This window comes from Mus caroli, unplaced genomic scaffold (genome assembly GCF_978045245.1).
Source record: "Mus caroli unplaced genomic scaffold, Mus_caroli_1 scaffold_11, whole genome shotgun sequence".
Taxonomy (NCBI): Eukaryota; Metazoa; Chordata; class Mammalia; order Rodentia; family Muridae; genus Mus; species Mus caroli.
In genome coordinates, this window is record NW_028227266.1 from 100,956,383 (window position 1) to 100,973,352 (window position 16,970).

Genomic DNA, 16,970 nt, shown 5'->3' on the forward strand with positions numbered 1-16,970 from the left:
GGCAAAGTGAAGGGTAGCTTGCCGGAACCCATTAGACTTATAAAGCAGTACTTTGGGGGTGAGAACTGGGGGAAAAGGAGAAAAAGACTGGCGAAGTCTTACCAGCCAGGGCCTCCTACACAACAGTGGCTGCCTCTACAGTACAGTGGCTGCCCTGCCTCTACAGCACAGTGGCTGTCCCTACAGTACAGTGGCGTCCTATTCCATCCCTGCCTTCCCTGTGAACCTATCCTTTTAAGAACACTGGGCTTGCTGCACAAACACAGCCTGTAAGTGACCTGCCAACTCCATCCCTCCCTATACAACAAACACTCCTGATCCCCTACATAAATTCCAGGGGGGACAGTTTCAGGGCATCAACTTCACCAACAACTGAAAACATCTTGGGCAGAGTCATGCCACCTATGAGGTTAGTCCCCCCATCTCCCCTAAAATAGGGAACAGGAAACAACTAAGCCCCTACTCCAGCTTGTTTAACCATCCCTATTTTCTCCCTGTCTCTCTTCAGTTTGCTTCTCAGATTGCCTGGACCTCCCTCTTGATAAGTTAAACCCTCTCCCTGGCACCAAAGTGCTCCTGGGCCAGGTGAAAGCTTCCATTCTAGCTGGCTTTGCCTGCTGAGCAGCTGTCCCCCTTGGCCTTGCCTCTCTGCCCTGCCCACAACCTCATCTCCAAGTCCTTCCAACACCCAGGATGGGGGGCTGATTTAGAACTTGAGATAATTTTCCCAGGGCATTACAGCACGTTCTTTCAAGAAGCCTAAGAGGGGAGGGAGGAGGATAAAGCTTAAATTTCAAGAAGCACATACTTTTAAGACTGAAAGGGAAAATGGTTTAATTGCTTAAGTTCTTATTGGTCCCTGACAATATGGTGGGGGGCGTCGAGAAAAGAGCTGGGGGTGCGTATAGCTTGGGCAAACCTGTTTTGCCTGATGGGCTTGTGAGGCAGGAGGCCAGGCTCACATCTGATGGTTGCTACTGACCTTGGAGTTATCATTGGTTGCTGCTGGGCCTTTTCTCTCTGCAATCAGGAGGTATCAAGGAACCCCCTCTTGGCTCTTCCAATAGTTATTCAAAGATACATTTGGGAGACATCAAATTAACAAGCAGAACCCTTCTCTGTAAAGTTAGTCCTTCTGGCCATCTCTAGGCCTGCAGTGCTAGCCCAACTGCCTGAAGCATTGGAGAAGCATCCAGTCATGTTTGATCTGGGATGAGCTGGTGAGAGCAAGGCCTGTCCTCACATTGGCTGCTGCTTCCAAGGTCACACACTAGCCAGCAACACCATGCAAATATGGTTGCTCTGGGTAAACTAGCACAAATAGGGAGCCCCACATAGAACCAATCACGAGACTGGGCCAGTCAGGGACTGGGTGTGAAAAAAAAAACTTGATTTTTTTTCCAGAGCTATTTCCCAAGCTGAATCTCCCTGGTGCCCCAGCTGCTCCTGTGTGGGGTGCAGCCAGGCCTGCCTGGGAAGATGAGGCTCTGACTGTTCACTCTCCAGAAGCCAAAACAAATGTTATCAATAAAAAGATACATTTAACTGTCCACCAAAAGGCTATTGTTAACTGGGAGATTGTGAGACTAAAAAAAGATGAGAAGACCTGAGGTGGGGGTGAGGCTGCCGAGGGGAGGGGCGGTCACAAGAAACTGTCACTTCTGGTTTTCTCCCCTCTTATGAGAGGAAAGTAAGACAAAGCCCTCTTTGCTATTCTGAAGAAGCTTTGCTGTTTATTTTGTCAAAATATCCCTCCCCGGTCCCTTCAGGAGCCCTCCCTCCTCTAGCCTCTTTCTACACAGGCTCTAAAGAACAGACTGATTTGCACGGGGTTGGGGGGTTGGGGGGTGTCTCTTTTCCAGGCTCACATTCTCTGGCTCTAATTAGCAACCGCTTTTCTTTAATTTTTGTATGTGTGCTCAAAGACCAAGAGAATGAAAAGGGGAAAGCAGAGGTCTGTGTGAAAGGGGAGAGCAGACGGCCTCTCCCTCGCCCTTCTGTGTGCCCAGGCGCCCATGTTGGCAAACAGCACACAATGTCTGTCTATAGAGCCTTTTGTGGCTTAGAAGGAGGGACCAGCATGCAGTTACAGGCAGGAAAGGAGACTGGGAGAGAGGAAGGCTTAAGGAGACCTGATACTGGGAACACAGAAGACTTAGAGACAGCTGGCTTCATCCCATCGTCTCCCTCGCCAAGGCCAGGAGGGAGTGGGTGTAGATGTCCATGTCAGTGCCCCTGACCTGGGGCAGTGGCTGTGAACCTTCTTGTGGGGCAAATCTGTCAGCTCCAGGTTTGAGCTGGGACATGTTAGAGGTGGGAGTACTGCTCTGCTGGGCCACTCAGCACTCACCCATAGGTTATGGTAGGCAAGAAAGGGTTACCCCAGTGGTCAGGAGGCTGAGGCAGGACAGTTGAAAGCTTGAAGCCACCCTGGGCTACATAGTAGCCCTTGTCTTCTGATTATAAAAAAGGATCAGAGAAAAACATGAGTTGATGAACACAGAGTGGGAAACAGAGAAGGCCAAGCACCACAGATAAAACACTCCTGTCTTAGTCAGGCTTTCTATTCCTGCACAAACATCATGACCAAGAAGCAAATTGGGGACGAAAGTGTTTATTCAGCTTACACTTCCATACTGCTATTCATCATCAAAGAAAGTCAGGACTGGAACCCAAGCAGATCAGGAAGCAGGAGCTGATGCAGAGGCCATGGAGGGATGTTCTTTACTGGCTTGCTTCCCCTGGCTTGTTTAGCCTGCTCTCTGAAAGAACCAAGACTACCAGCCCAGAGATAGCACCACCCACAAGGGGCCTTTCCCCCTTGATCACTAATTGAGAAAATGTCTTACAGTTGGATCTCATGGAGGCATTTCCTCAACTGAAGCTCCTTTCTCTGTGATAACTCCAGCTGTGTCAAGTTGACACAAAACTAGCCAGTACAACTCCCAAGCAATGGCTTTCATCAGGGACGACAACTCTTAGGGAAGCAGGGAAGCTGGGTTGGCAGGCAGAAATGCCATGGGAAAAGGGCAGCATGGACATGCAAGACAGATCAGTGGCTGCCAACCATTTGAGTCACATACAACAGCCAACGGCTTGGCTACTGGCTCTTAAGTTGTGGCTGACAGATTTGAAAGACGCAATGGAGAGATGAGAAGAGCTCTTATCAATCAAGACAAATCAGGGATGGGGTTAGAGAAGCTGAATGAAACATCATGTAAGCCAGAAAAATAAAACAGAGTACCAGGGCATTCTAGAGAGATGCTTTCAAAGTTAAAAAAAAAGTAAGAAATTTAATTAATGATATTATTATGAACATGTATGTTATATATTAATTATTTTGATGACAAAATCATTCTTGTAATAGTCGCAATTGATTTCCATGATAGGCATTGATTTCCTATATTTTACTATGTTAAGGAATTAATTTTGTAAATGGAAATTCAAATGTGAACAGTTTCCCGGGGGGGGGGAGGTTGATAATAAAACAAGGAACAGAGATAGAAATCGCTTTATGAAAAACTCTACCGGTGAGAAGCTTTCTCTGTTCTCTCTTTGAAATCAATCTAGAAAGAAGACAGGCGACGGCGATCAGGCTAAAGAAAAGAAATGGAAAGAAAGCTGGGCAAGCAGATTTGGCTGCAGTTAGCGAGGGGCAAGGCCAACAGCCAATGAGGAGAGGAAAGAGCTCCAAATCACAGGGGCTTCCACACTGAGAGGAGTGCAGGCATGTGTGTGACAGACCCGGAGACCAAATGCCGACCCCCCAAGCTCATGATTTGGCAGAGTTTTCACATATTCCATGTAACTTCCACACGCCACCCCATCCGTCTCGCGCAGAGAGCAGACTGTCGTTTTCCACTTGAAATGCACACGTTGCACTGACCTTATGTCCTCTGTCAGGCTGATATGTTATCGCCAGCTTCTAGGGAAAGGCTTTCATAACGGATGCGCTCGCGGCCGTTCTGCTGGGTTCGTTCTGCTTGTTTGTGCACAACGTGTCGCTGTATTGAACAACAGACAGACAAGGCCTCTGCCATCACTGGTAACTGTCTCCATCTGCCTCTGCCATCTTCAGTCCAAAAACGCCTGCCTGGGGCCCTGTTCTTGGTTCTTCCGAGTCCCCACTGCTCCCTGAGGCTGAGATACTTTCTTCGGCTTACCTTCTCTCCAGCCAGCACCCTCCGTTTACACGTTTTGCTTTGGACGCGTTTTGCTTTCATTTGACAGATGGTCACTGCCTATTAGAGTTTGTGAGGATGGGAAGAAACTGTGAGCTGGGTATAGGTATATGGCAGGGCACTCTGAGCAGTGACTTGTGGCCACTCTGTAGATCTCCTGGTGCATTTGTAGCCCACAGGAAAGAAACATTATCCAGGAAATCCCCAGGTGCAGAACAGACTCTCTCGGCACCTCAGTGGAAGCTTCTATCCGAAGCCACCACCCATAACAAGTTGAAAACCCTCTGGTAAGTGAATCTTAGCTCTTCTCCAGCTAGGAGGAGTTACAAGCAACAGACCACAGTGCCTAGAGTCCTGTGCTATGTATACATGAGCCTGGGACAGCTACTGAGCGTCTCTGTCTTCCAGCGTCACTATCGCATGCACCAAAGAGCAACTAAGGATTTATGAGATGAAGTCACAAGAGAATATGGCGATGTACCTAGCTCACTGTCCTGGGTCCACAACACAGCCACGCTATGGCAGCGTTTCAGCAGAGTCAACGCAGAAAAGCGTGCTGCATACCAAAGACAGAGCCACCAGAATGAAAACGCAAGGCAATACTGAAGTGAGTTTATATACTGGCCCTCCTCAGTCAGGCGAACTAGATAGTCTGCTGGCCTTTCAAGCATATACTATGAATGCACTAATCTTTATCTTCTTTATTTTTATTGTGTGTGAGTGCCAGAGTGCACAGGTCACAGTGCATGTATGAAGTCTCTTTCTCTCCTTTCCTCATGGGATTAGAGGATTAAACAAAGGTCCTTCAGCAGAGATCTTTTTTAACCTGCTGAGCCCTACTGTTATTGCTGGCACCATGCTGGAAATTTGTTTTATTATTTTCATCTATTGTTCCTCTTTACAACAATATTCTTTTTACTTTAAAATAGAAGTACATTTACTTTTAAAAAAAAAAAAGCGGGGGGGGGGGGTGTTGAGAAAGAGAAGGAAATAGGAAGGGACAATAGAAGTGAGGAGGAAAGGAAGGCAGGGGAAGAAAGAGGGAGACTGAGGCAAACCTGAAAGGCAGGGACGTCTATGGTCCAGAAAGATACCTCAGAGCTGGAGGAGAAAATCCAAAGGAGGCTCAAGGTAGCATTGAGCACCATCCCAGGCCAGAACAGAAGCAGGACCAGGACTTCAGCACAGTGGGAAGACGAATGTCAAGCCTAGGGTAGAGAGCTTGTCAGAGAGGAGGTGAGTGTGATTCTAAGTTCCCCAGGGAAGGGAGGGGCAGGGAGGGGAAGTGAAGGAGTATAAAGTCTAGAAAGGATGGGTTGGTGAAATGGGAGGGAACCTGGAGGAGGTGAACGCTGAAAGCTAGTTTACTGAAGGGTGTGTCACCAGAGTGAGCCGAGACTGGAAGCCCCCTGAGGTAAGTTACCTTGTTAAAGGAAGTAGGGTGGAGGGGCTGAGCCAGGAGAGTCAGAGCTGAAAAATCCACAGAAAAGAGTAGAAAATCCCAAACCTAGTTTAGAAAGAGGAGGGGAAAGACAGGAAAAATCAAGGTGTCCATATCAGACTGGGCGTTGGAGTTCCTGAAACTCCACGGCAAGAATGGCACAGTCCTCCAGTGTCAGGCACCTGCCCTTGTCCCGTCCCTTCTGCACACATCCATTGTCCAGCAAATGCCAGAACTGGTGTGTGTGAGGCATGTGTCAAATACAAGGGATACAGAAGATGGGCACTGAACACATACAGGAAGCCATGCAGAACGAGAGGGACCAGAAGGGAGCAGACTCCAGTCTCTGTATCATCCAAGTCCACCCAATTCCATGCCGTGTTCCAACAGCAAGCCAGGGCCTCGGGAACGTACAGAACGTCCCAAGGTTCAACAACCCTCACGGCGAGACAAATGCAAATTGACATTGGAGTGGGATACTGTTGTTTTACCTACCAGATTGGCAGAGATAAAAATGATATTTTATTATCTTGGCAGAGGAATAGGGAACAAGAACTAAATCACTGCTGTGGGTGCAAAAGAAAAAGGGTTTTGGTAGAATATGTGGTTTTTGAGGGAACACAGTTTGGTAATATCTATCAAAATTAAAAATGTATATGCTCTGACTCAGCAACTTTGACTTCAGAGAATTTGTTGCATTCTTAACTCCTAGAAAAGTGCTTGGCACAAAGAAAGGCCTCGATAAATATTCATTGAGCAAATTAATTAATGAATTTATCTTGCCAATGTACTCACATATTAGTTCGAAGATTAATACGCAAGGGTATCTATCCCAGTGTTGTTCAGAAATAGCAAGTGGGAGGGGGGGAACTAAATGCATATAAATGAAAAACCAGTCGAACAAGTAAAATGGCACGAGATAGCAACAATCAGCACGAACCACTTTTAACTTGCACTGGGAAGCAGGAAGTGAACTGGGAAAGCCAGATACATGAGCCTCTGTCAAGTCTGCTGTCATTGGCTAGGGAGGTCAAGGGTGTATCTGTATCCCAAATGAACAAATCTCAAGTCTCTTCTGCAAGAGATGTGTTAAGTTTAATAGTTTTTAAAAAAAAGACTGCAGGTATTACAGCATAAAAGGAAATTTATGTATCTTGAGTGTTTTCTAATATAACTCAAAACAAGTATACTGGAGAAGAAGCGATCTGGGTAAAAGTTCTACCCCAAGAAAGAAAAAAAAAATCAAAGATGAACCAGACAGTTCTGGGGATTGTGAGAGTTCTATTCCCAGAGGAAATGAGATGGAATGGGTAGGAGCTGTTAAGCTGGGAGCCCTGATCTAGCAAAGAAGGATTCCTGTCTACATATTTCTTCAGACCAACAATCCACCTGTGGCCACAAGACCCCCTGGCCAATGAGTCTCTAGAAATAAACCTGCTAAATCAGAGAATATAAGCATGAAAGAAAGATCCAGTCACCACCAGCACTCAGTGCGTTTCTGAAAACAATATGGTCATGAAGATGGCCTAGCCCCTTTGACTTCAAAACTCCAACAAGGACCAGGAAGGCCGGAAACCCTTAGGCCTGCAGATGACAGAAGTGGGACATGCACCTGAAGAGGGTGTGACTCAGTTTGGACCAGGAGCACACCCATGCTGGAAGACCTGGGTCAGTGAGCTACCACCAAGAGATCAGGATCAACTAGAAACCAGAAGGCTGGTTTCCTGTCCACCTTCTAATGAAAGCCTCAGGACTATACTAGGTCCTGAATTTCTGTCATTCCAAAGAAGCTCCAGGGATGATCTATAGACTTTCCAACTTCCAGAGCCAGCTTTGGGTGACCTCATTTCCTCCCCAGCCCTGCATGCAGAGATGAGCCTGGTTCACTTGCAGGTAAGGTGGACAGAGACAGCCTTCACCAGGCTGAGTAAGCACCTAGGAAGCAAAAGGTTCTCTGGTACCTGGATGGCTTCTAGAACCCAGAGCAAACCTTGTCATGCTCTTCTGAATCAAATTACATCTCCAAAGGAACTATCTGCCTCATATCATCACACAGCTGTTACAGTGGAGTGTCAACCTCTTTTGCTAGCAGATACTCTGGCTGTTATCACAGCCAGCAAGGAGAATATACACAGGCCACCCAAAGGCCAAGAGCTGTCTCTAGGGAAAGGACAAGCTTGCTCCTCTCAACGTTCATTTCAAAGCCCTAACAGCAAAGTAGGGTTTGCTCTGGATGGCTTGACTGTGTCCTTTGCCCATATCCTACTATGGCTTTTCAGCTGTCTTCATCCCACTGCAATGAGGAAGACTGGGAGTATCAGGGTTCTGCCAACACAGGTGTCAGTGGCAACAGGACGTAAAACAAAACCTAGACTAACTGAGCTCCCTGGGGCCCAGAACTGAAAGATACAGGTAGGCTTGAATTTAGAGTGGGTTCCTTCCCAGTGACTGCCATATAGTCAAGGAAGTTTGTGAACCTTCAGAACCTGCAGAAAGGGACTTGCCAACAGCAGAGAGCTGTAGAACTGAACCCACCAAAGACCTGGACTTGGGCTTCCTTGCCTCCAAAACTGTAGGAAGTGAGTTTCAGCCCATTATAAAGTACTATATCTGCGGCGGCATTCTGTCCTAGAAGACCCAGCAGACTAGGAAATGAGTGTGGCTGAGATGGCACACAGCCCTTGAGGAGTCCTCAATTCTGACCAGAAAGTCACATCCAGCTCCTCCATTGGGGGCCCTGTGATCCATCCAATACCTGACTGTGAGCATCCACTTATGTGTTTGCCAGGCCCCGGCATAGTCTCACAAGAGATAGCTATATCAGTGTCCTTTCAGCAAACTCTTGCTAGTGTATGCAATGGTGTCATCGTTTGGAGGCTGATTATGGGATGGATCCTTGGATATGGCAGTCTCTAGATGGTCCATCCTTTTGTCTCAGCTCCAAACTTTGTCTCTGTAACTCCTTCCATGGGTGACTGTTCCCAATTCTAAGAAGGGGAAAAGTGTCCACACTTTGGTCTTCGTTCTTCTTCAGTTTCATGTGTTTTGCAAATTGTATCTTATATCTCGGGTATACTAAGTTTCTGGGCTAATATCCACTTATCAGTGAGTACATATCATTTGAGTTCTTTTGTGATTGTGTTACCTCACTCAGGATGATGCAACCCTGTAGGTGATACAACATTATGAACTAACCAGTACCCTGGAGCTCTTGACTCTAGCTGCATATGTATCAAAAGATGGCCTAGTCGGCCATCACTGGAAAGAGAGGCCCATTGGACATGCAAACTTTATATGCCCCAGTACAGGGGAACGCCAGGGCCAAAAAGTGGGAATGGGTGAGTAGGGGAGTAGGGGGGAGGGTATGGGGGATTTTGGGGATAGCATTGGAAATGTAATTGAGGAAAATACGTAATAAAAAAATATTAAAAAAAAAAAAGAAAGTCACATCCAGACCCTACTATCTACTCTCCCTCTTTCTCTGAAACAAAGCCTTAACACCCACACAGCCCTACGGCAACCTATGTGCTACTTAAATGGTTTGCAAAGGGTTCTCCATGTTCTCCGGGTAAAGGGGATGGGTCGAGCCAGATGATGACAACCAACAAAAACTTCTAGGCAGATACATGGTACAAAATGGTGTAAGGACATCTAAGAACCAGAAACAAAACCAAGGTCACTTGAAAGGCTCAATATTCCTGAAAACATATGTATTCTAAAGAGTGGCTAACTTCGGCTTCATCTAGTCTTAGAACCAGAGGCAGATGGTAGCATTTCAAGATCTAAGTCTGAACTGGGCTAGTCCTCTCTATGGGCACTTCACCCCCATCCACTCATTCACTCAGCTCCAGACCTCATAGGGTTTCATGACCAAATGCCAGTGCAGTCAATGGCCACCTTCAGGCCCCTACTGGCCTCTCAGCCCAGAGATGCTTCCACTACTCACACCATAATGCATATTTAAAGTCACAGATGACCAGCCTTCAAGCAAAAGAATACAGACTTCTTCCTAGACTGCTCTCCTGCCTGAAGTGTGTTATAATTCAGTGGTATGGGACCACCCCGAGAGAGTCATGGCTGACAACAGCAGGGCGTGGGTTTTTTCTCAAGGTGGAAGTGTAACACCTAAGGGGATCTGGGCCCTGACATCTGCATCCTGGGCTGCTTTTGGAGCCCAACATTTGGAGGCGATGTAGCCAAGGGGCATCCTTCCATCCTCACTTACCGCTGTTCAGAGTGTCACAGCCCATTACATCCAGCCAATTACTTATGGCTCCTCTCTGGAGGGCACTGGGCAGGGCCACTGCAGGAAGCTGAGGAGACCCCGGGTGGTTTCCCAATGAAGTCCGCCTATTGGGAAATCCTATTATGAAGCTCATCTTACAGGGCTGTGTGGTGTTAATGACCTTGGCCTCCCTTGGCCCTGAGAATTGCTGGTCTCCCTGGGGCTTGAGGGAAGACCATCTGGGCTGTGGACTTCCTCTCACCAGCTGACTGTTGCCAGGCCAGGGGTGGGTGGAAGTGCTCCTCAAAGGCCTTGAATTCAGCGACCTTGGATGTGGCTGTCAGCATACGGGCCCGACTCGTGTGCATGTCCACGGGAGCACATATACACATGAACACACTCCTCGGGCCAGCCCTTCTGCAGTACCTCAGCAGGAACTGGCAGAGAGCCCAAGGCTGAGGCCAACAACCCTAAGTGGGAGGGGAACAGGCTCTGGAAACCTCTTTTGAACTAAATTAGACACATTTTTCTCTACCTTCAAACCCTGCAGATATTTTTTTTCTTTCATCTCAACTCCCCTAGGCTTATAAAGTGGCTCATCTTAGCTGTTCGAGTTGATAAAGGCATTGGAACTGTTGAAAGGTTCAAAGTGTCCCTTGGGTCTCCATGCATGATATGGAGGTGGAAAATTAAAAAAAAAAAAAAGTCCCCACTTGTTTCATGAGGTGGAGGTAAAGATGCAACCACCTTGGAAAAGGAAGCCCTTTGGGAGATGTCAGGGAAGTGTCTGCACAGGTAGGGTTGCCAATTCCAAGACACAGCTTCCATGGAGCGGTGGGGAGCCAGAGAGGCACGGAACAGAGAATTGCTCTGTTCTCAGGGACACTCAAAAGCCCTGTGAGCACCAGGGGTGATCCTTGGACCTGAGAGTTCCCGGCAAAAGCTCCAAAGCATCCCAGGTACCCAGCCTCAAGCCTGAGAAAGGAATGGGATTCCTAAAGGTGTGGCCCTGCCTGCTGCCAAGAGCAGTACCAGCCACTCCCTAGTCTGCTTGGGGTTTCTGGTACCAAGTTGTTGGTGCTAGCCCTCTGCAGGAAAGCCTATTCTTTTCTGTAACTTCTGGCCAGTCAGCTTCCTGCCCCTCCCTCGCATACTAAGAACTCCTCTGGGGCTTCTGATCAGCTAGAACACCTAGTCAATTAGGCTCTGGCCTGCAGCCCCATCTGCTAAGGTTAGAATTCTTCTCTGGGCACCATAGCTCACGACCTTTGCCACAGGTCAAGGTACATGGGACAGTCAGGAACGTAAGCAAAAAGAAATGATAGGCATGGTCGTGTATCTTAGTTTTGGAGCCACACTCCACCTAATGCCCTGTGCCTGAAAAGCTCATATGACAGATCCTTCTGGAAGCTCTAGGGAATGTTTACAAAGTCAATCCTTCAGAGACTTCTCTAGGGTAGAACATAGCCCCCAACTAGGGTCTGCTCTGGAAACCATGGACACCCACAAGTTATGATGCAGTCTTACATGCTTTGACAGAAAAAAATAAAGGATCTGCTCCTAGTAGGCCTTTAAGAACGATTATCAGTTCCAGCCCTATGCTGGTTAGTTTTTGCCAACTTGATACAAACCTGGTCACATTTGAGAAGGCAGTTTCTCAATTGAGGAACTGCCTCCATCAGACTAGCCTAGAGGCAAGCCTGTAGGGACATTCTCTTGATTAATAATTGATGTGGGAGGCCCCAGCTCACTGGGGTATGAGCCCCCCTGAAAAGGTAGGTGGCCTAAGAATACAAGCTGACTGAGTCATGGGGAGAAAGCCAGTAAGCAGCATTCCATCATGGCCTCAGCTTTTGGTTTTTGGTTTAAGCTCCTAGCTTGACTTCCCCTGGAGATGGACTATAATTGGGAGTTGTAAGCTGAGATACAATGCCCTCAAGTTGCTTTTGGTCATGGTGTTTCATCACAGCATCAGAAACCTTAACTAAGCCCCGCCATCTTCCCCTTAGGCTAAGCTTAGCCAATATCGCATTTTAAGGGCTTGCTCCACACCATCTCATGGCCTGCCTGGCACAAGAAGACCTAGACTGCATGGGGCCCACACAAAGACTCGTTTCACCACCAACTTTAGCAGGAGGAATGTGGCGCAGAGAGAGAAAGCTGTGCTTTCTTGTCAGATCCCTAAGCTGAGCACATGACCTAAAGTTGAAATAGACAAGCCATCTTCCAAGCAATTAACTTCTACTGACTGACACATGATGAAGTCAGAGTCGATGGGGGGATCAACATGCCCATGCTCTTCGGCATGTGTGTGTACAGAATGGATGAGTCAGAGGCAGGCGCTTAGCCACAGAACCCTCTAGAACTATGGTTCTCAACCTTCCTAATCTGAGACCCTTTAATATAGTTCCTCATGGGGTGGTGATCCCCCCTACAGCCATAAAACTACTTTTGTTGCTACATCATTAATTATAATTTTGCTATTGGTATGAATTGCAGTGTCAACATCTGTTTTCCCATGGTCTAAGGTGACCTTGGGGAAAGGGTCGTTTGGACCCCCCAAGTTAAGAACCGCTGCATGACAGCAGCACGCCGAGAGCCAAATGCTAACACACAAGCTCTACCACCCCACCTCTGCCTGCTGTCCTCACTGTCCTGGTCTCGCGTTCTCCCTCTCCACAACAGGAACAGCTCCGGGCCAGGACTGCTCTTGGCTGGCTGGGCTACCTAATTGGTCTCCAGGTGCCTCTGCACACTGCAGTGACGACTGGTCACCAAGAATTTGACAGATACATGGATTTAGCAGATAGAAAGTGGAAGCCAAAGTATGGTTCCTTGCCCATCATTTAAAAAAAAAAAAAGGAAGAAAAAAAGTAACCAGAAGGCAAAAAGGATACTGTTTCCACAGCCTCTCTAGAAATTCTACACATTTAAAGTTTCATATGCAGATATGAGGGTTGGTACATGGCGAGAACAATATCATTATCGCCCTTCCCCCAAGTGAGATTCAAACAACAAGAATTCCCAGGCTATGTCAGGACACAGTTGCTGTTGGGCCTTGGTTGCTTTTCACCTACAGTCTTTGCCATTCACCATTCTCCCCATCTTATTCTCATGAGTACTGAGAGTCTGAGGTTGCCAACCGTAGAATTGATATGAAGGACCCCGTGTCTACTTGGCAACATAGTAGGCTTACCTAAGGTGGCTGGAGACCTCCCATTGAAAACACAGAACAGGGACCAACCTTAAGTACCTACACACACTTCCCATCCTGGTGGTACAGCATCCTTCCAACATCTCCATCTACATAGGGGTTGGGTCCCCTTATTTCCCAGGCAGCCCTCTATGAATCCTGGACAGAGAGATTTGGCTCAGCCACCAGAGTTCTTATACCAGCAATTGAGGGGACACAAATTTCCAGCTCCTGAGGCAAGTGAAGGCTTTCTCTTGGTCCCTAAGGCTTAGCCAGGCTGTGGAGCCAAATAAACCATGCTATTTCCGAACTGATCATTCTCAGAGATGTCGCCACAATGTTGCCTCCTGTGCAGTGAGGATGCCCTGCGCCCCCACCCCCCATCCTCCAATGAGTTTACAATAAGTGGTTACATGTAAAATCTAGCCATGTTCACAACAGTCAGAGATTAGTAACATTTGCTGAAGCCCACAAGGGCGGTTTGGGCCAGGCAGAAAGAATGAAAAGAAAGGATTTGCATTTACATATTTGTCCCCATGGGCCCTTGCAGAACAACCATGAGAGGTGACTGACAAGCAGTGTGGACAGTGGAGCCCCCCAAAAGAGTAGCGTTCCAATTAGTCCAAAGAAACGAGAGCCTGTTTCCCAGAGTCCCAATTAAATCAGAACCAATCAATGCTCGCTCCCATCCTTGCCATTCTGCTCAGGAAATAATGAGAAAAATGAGAGGGGCCCAGCCAGCAACTTTGGTGTGGCAGTCCTTTGAAGCCAGAGAAATGCACTCAGCATGGTTTTCGAGCAAGCCCAGTTGCTGCTGCACCTGTGCCTTTAAGACAGCCTGGTGTCTTGGTCGCCACTCAGATCCTGAGGAATGCCAAAGAGGGTGCCCCCGCCCTACCCCCAACCTGTGGGACACAGAGGAGCTCTGTGGGACCAGACCCCGCTGGTCCTAAAACTGTCTGTGTTGATTCATCACTGGATCTGGCTTGCTCTCCCCTCTGTTTCCACGCCATCCATCATGGGTCCCAGAACCAAGAAATCCAATAAAGACACAAAGGCACAGCTCTGTGTTCCCAGCAGGCCCCAGAAAGGCTGTGTGAAGGCCCCAGCCCAGGCAATTAGCTGAATCCATGGGATCGAGTGTTGATAGGCTTTCAGGGTGCCTTGCCAGGCATTTCACAGGCAGGTGTTTGGGGAAGGAAGGAAGGAAACAGACAGGGGCTGGCCCGGTGCTCCAGCAGTGCCAGGGGACAGCCAGCAAGGAGGGCGCTTTCAGGAGACTTGTGATAGAAAAGGAGCTAATTTATCTCCCAGAGTACAAGAGAGAGGGGGGCAACCCTTGAGTTGTGATACAGTAAAAATCACTTCCAGGCATTCTTTAAACAATCCAAACTTCTGGAGGCCATAAGCAAGACTTAATGGTGGAACTCACCTTTGCTCTGGATCAGCTTCTGAGCTCCAACATAGGCTTAGACAAGACAGGAATATCAGGCTTCTAGAGCCTTCCAGTCATTCCAGACAGTTAAGCATATTTGCTATCACATAGGGAACAAATCAAATGTAGGGTTCGGAGATCTACTGTGAACATATGAAACCTTAAGCCTGCCATCTGCAAAGTTTGCATCAGTTTGTCCCACTCAGGAACAAAGCTTCCTCCACACAATGGAACTTTCCCATCCCTGTCCCGGTAGCTTCATCTCCTTCCAGGGCCTGGCATTGAGCCCCTGGAGAAAGACAGCCAAGCCAGAGGGCTTTGAGTTAATGAGCTACATGGCTTCAGTACCAAGTTCAAGGCTGTGGGAGCTGGCTTGAAATGAACGAAAATATTTTCCAAATTCAGTCACTTCTCAATTACCCTTGAGTGAACTGTCCATGACAACCCAAAATACTCCAGACCCCCCAGAGCTTGAGGCTGATGGAAGATGCAGAGTGTGTGTGTGTGTGTGTGTGTGTGTGTGTGTGTGTGTGTAAGAGAGAGAGAGAATGTGTTCCCAAAGTAAATATAAACAAGTGATTATTGAATAATTTGTCACTATTCAGAATTTTTCTCATCCCTTTCTCTACACATGCATACAGACAGTTGGTCCTAATTGGAAAATCATCAGTCATGGGGGGTGTTCGGGACAGAGGTTCTTTTGGGGTTTATAATAACCTAGTAGGCGCTCTCTTCTCCCAAGAGACCCAGAACTAGAAGTAGGAAAGTTACGATCTTGTATCTCCCCAAGTAAGATGGAGGCAGACACTCAGGGAGCCCCAAGCTTACCCTTGCAGGCCACACTGTTCTCAGGCTCATAGCCAGGCTTACAGGTACAGCGCCCAATGGGCACCATCCACTCTCCATCCCCGTTGCAGTAGAGTTTTATGGGCACATCCACTTCTTCCGCATTTGGGATGCATGTGCCCCGAGCAATCACCAGAGATGTGCTCTCTGCTCCTGTCATGGTTTCTGGGAACACTGCAAAATTCTGCACGATGCTGGGACACTTTTTGAAGAAGACACGGACAGAAAGGAGAGACATACAGGCTCCATAATCCTGGAAAGCGAGGTAAAAACCGTTCCTAGTAAGAGGCCCAAAGCTCCTGACTTCCGTGTTGACTTTCATCAACCTTCCCCCAAAATCCACCTGGGAGAAGCTCTCATCTGCAGCAATGGTGTCCACTTTGAGGTAGGGGGCTTCAGACCAGAAGGCTGACTTCTTGGTGGCAATCACAGAGTCAGTCTCATAGTAGTACAAGTTGAAGGTCTCCTTGCAGGAGCCTGGGACATTTGGAAGGCTGCTGCAGTCCCTCACAGTGAAGCGCATCTCTGTATAGATGCGATGGGCGCCCCTTCTGTTGATAAAGGTGGTAAGCAGCCAGTTGTTCTGGTTGGGTTCGAAGACGTTGCACACTTGGTAAGTACGGATGGTGTTCAGGTTTTCATCATAGCCACTGACTTCTTCCCACTGTCCCAAGTAGGCCACAGGCACACACATGCAAAATCAGAAAGGAGAGAGTGATAAGACAATAGTCAACACAGAATGGAATCTCAGTGCCTTGGGGGGGGGGGGGGCTTCAAGAACTCACCAGTCCCACGCTCCCACTTCATATGAGCTCGTATAACCATGTCTGCACTTCAAAGATCTCCTGATATTCAGAGTCACAGTTCTCAACCGTGCACCAAATACAACACATTTAATTACAGAAGGCATGCACTCATCAGACTTGGAAATCTCATGCTGTGGCTATCCTTCCTTGAGCCTCACTGACAGCAGACACCATACTCTCCATTGCCAACAGCTTCTATTCTATGAGTTAGAGATCCAGTTATAAGCGGACTCTACAACAGAGATCTCCATCTATCAGCCTAATATCTTTATTGTGGCAAAACTCATCTATATTCCTCTGTAAAGCACGTGAAGAGAAGTGCTTATTTGGTTTGGTTTGGGTGTTTGCTTGTTTCTCGATAAACTTAAGATCCTCAGAACCTTTTGTTTTCGAACGAAAATCTCTTTGAAAGAGTGGGACTGTAAAACCGTATGGAGGCTGCTAAGAGATACTCTTGATGAAGTTAACTCAGCTCGGTATTGTGAAAAGTTCAAGCTGAGATGTGATGCGGGAGCAGTGTTACTTAGAAAGGAAGGGCCACTGCTCACTCTGGGAGAGATGACCGTGATTCATCTTGGAAAAGAGAATTCATATTTCAGAATCTTTAAGCATCAGAGGAAGAATGAGGAATAGCTGTTACCTCACACCCATCACGAGTCCCGTCACGAGTCCCGCAACTCAGTTCGCTTATCTCCAGTTCTTGGCTAATAAGACATCAGGCCACTTCTCCATGTGCATGGCTATAGGAGGAGGCGTATGGGAAGGACAGTGCTTTGAAAAGCCTACAACTTGGGCTGGAGAGATGGCTCAGCAGTTAAGAGCACTGACTGCTCTTCCAGAGGT

The 16,970-nt window shown here is 47.6% G+C and overlaps 1 protein-coding gene across 1 annotated transcript in view; it reads right to left on the bottom strand.

Moving 5' to 3' along the window:
* Nucleotides 1-16,970, bottom strand: part of Ephb1 (EPH receptor B1) — a 442,703-nt gene that overhangs the window by 272,686 nt on the left and 153,047 nt on the right. Inside the window, exon 3 of the mRNA XM_021171331.3 lies at nucleotides 15,304-15,985. Within this exon, the coding sequence (XP_021026990.1) occupies nucleotides 15,304-15,985 (682 nt within the window). The remainder of the gene's footprint in view (nucleotides 1-15,303; nucleotides 15,986-16,970) is intronic.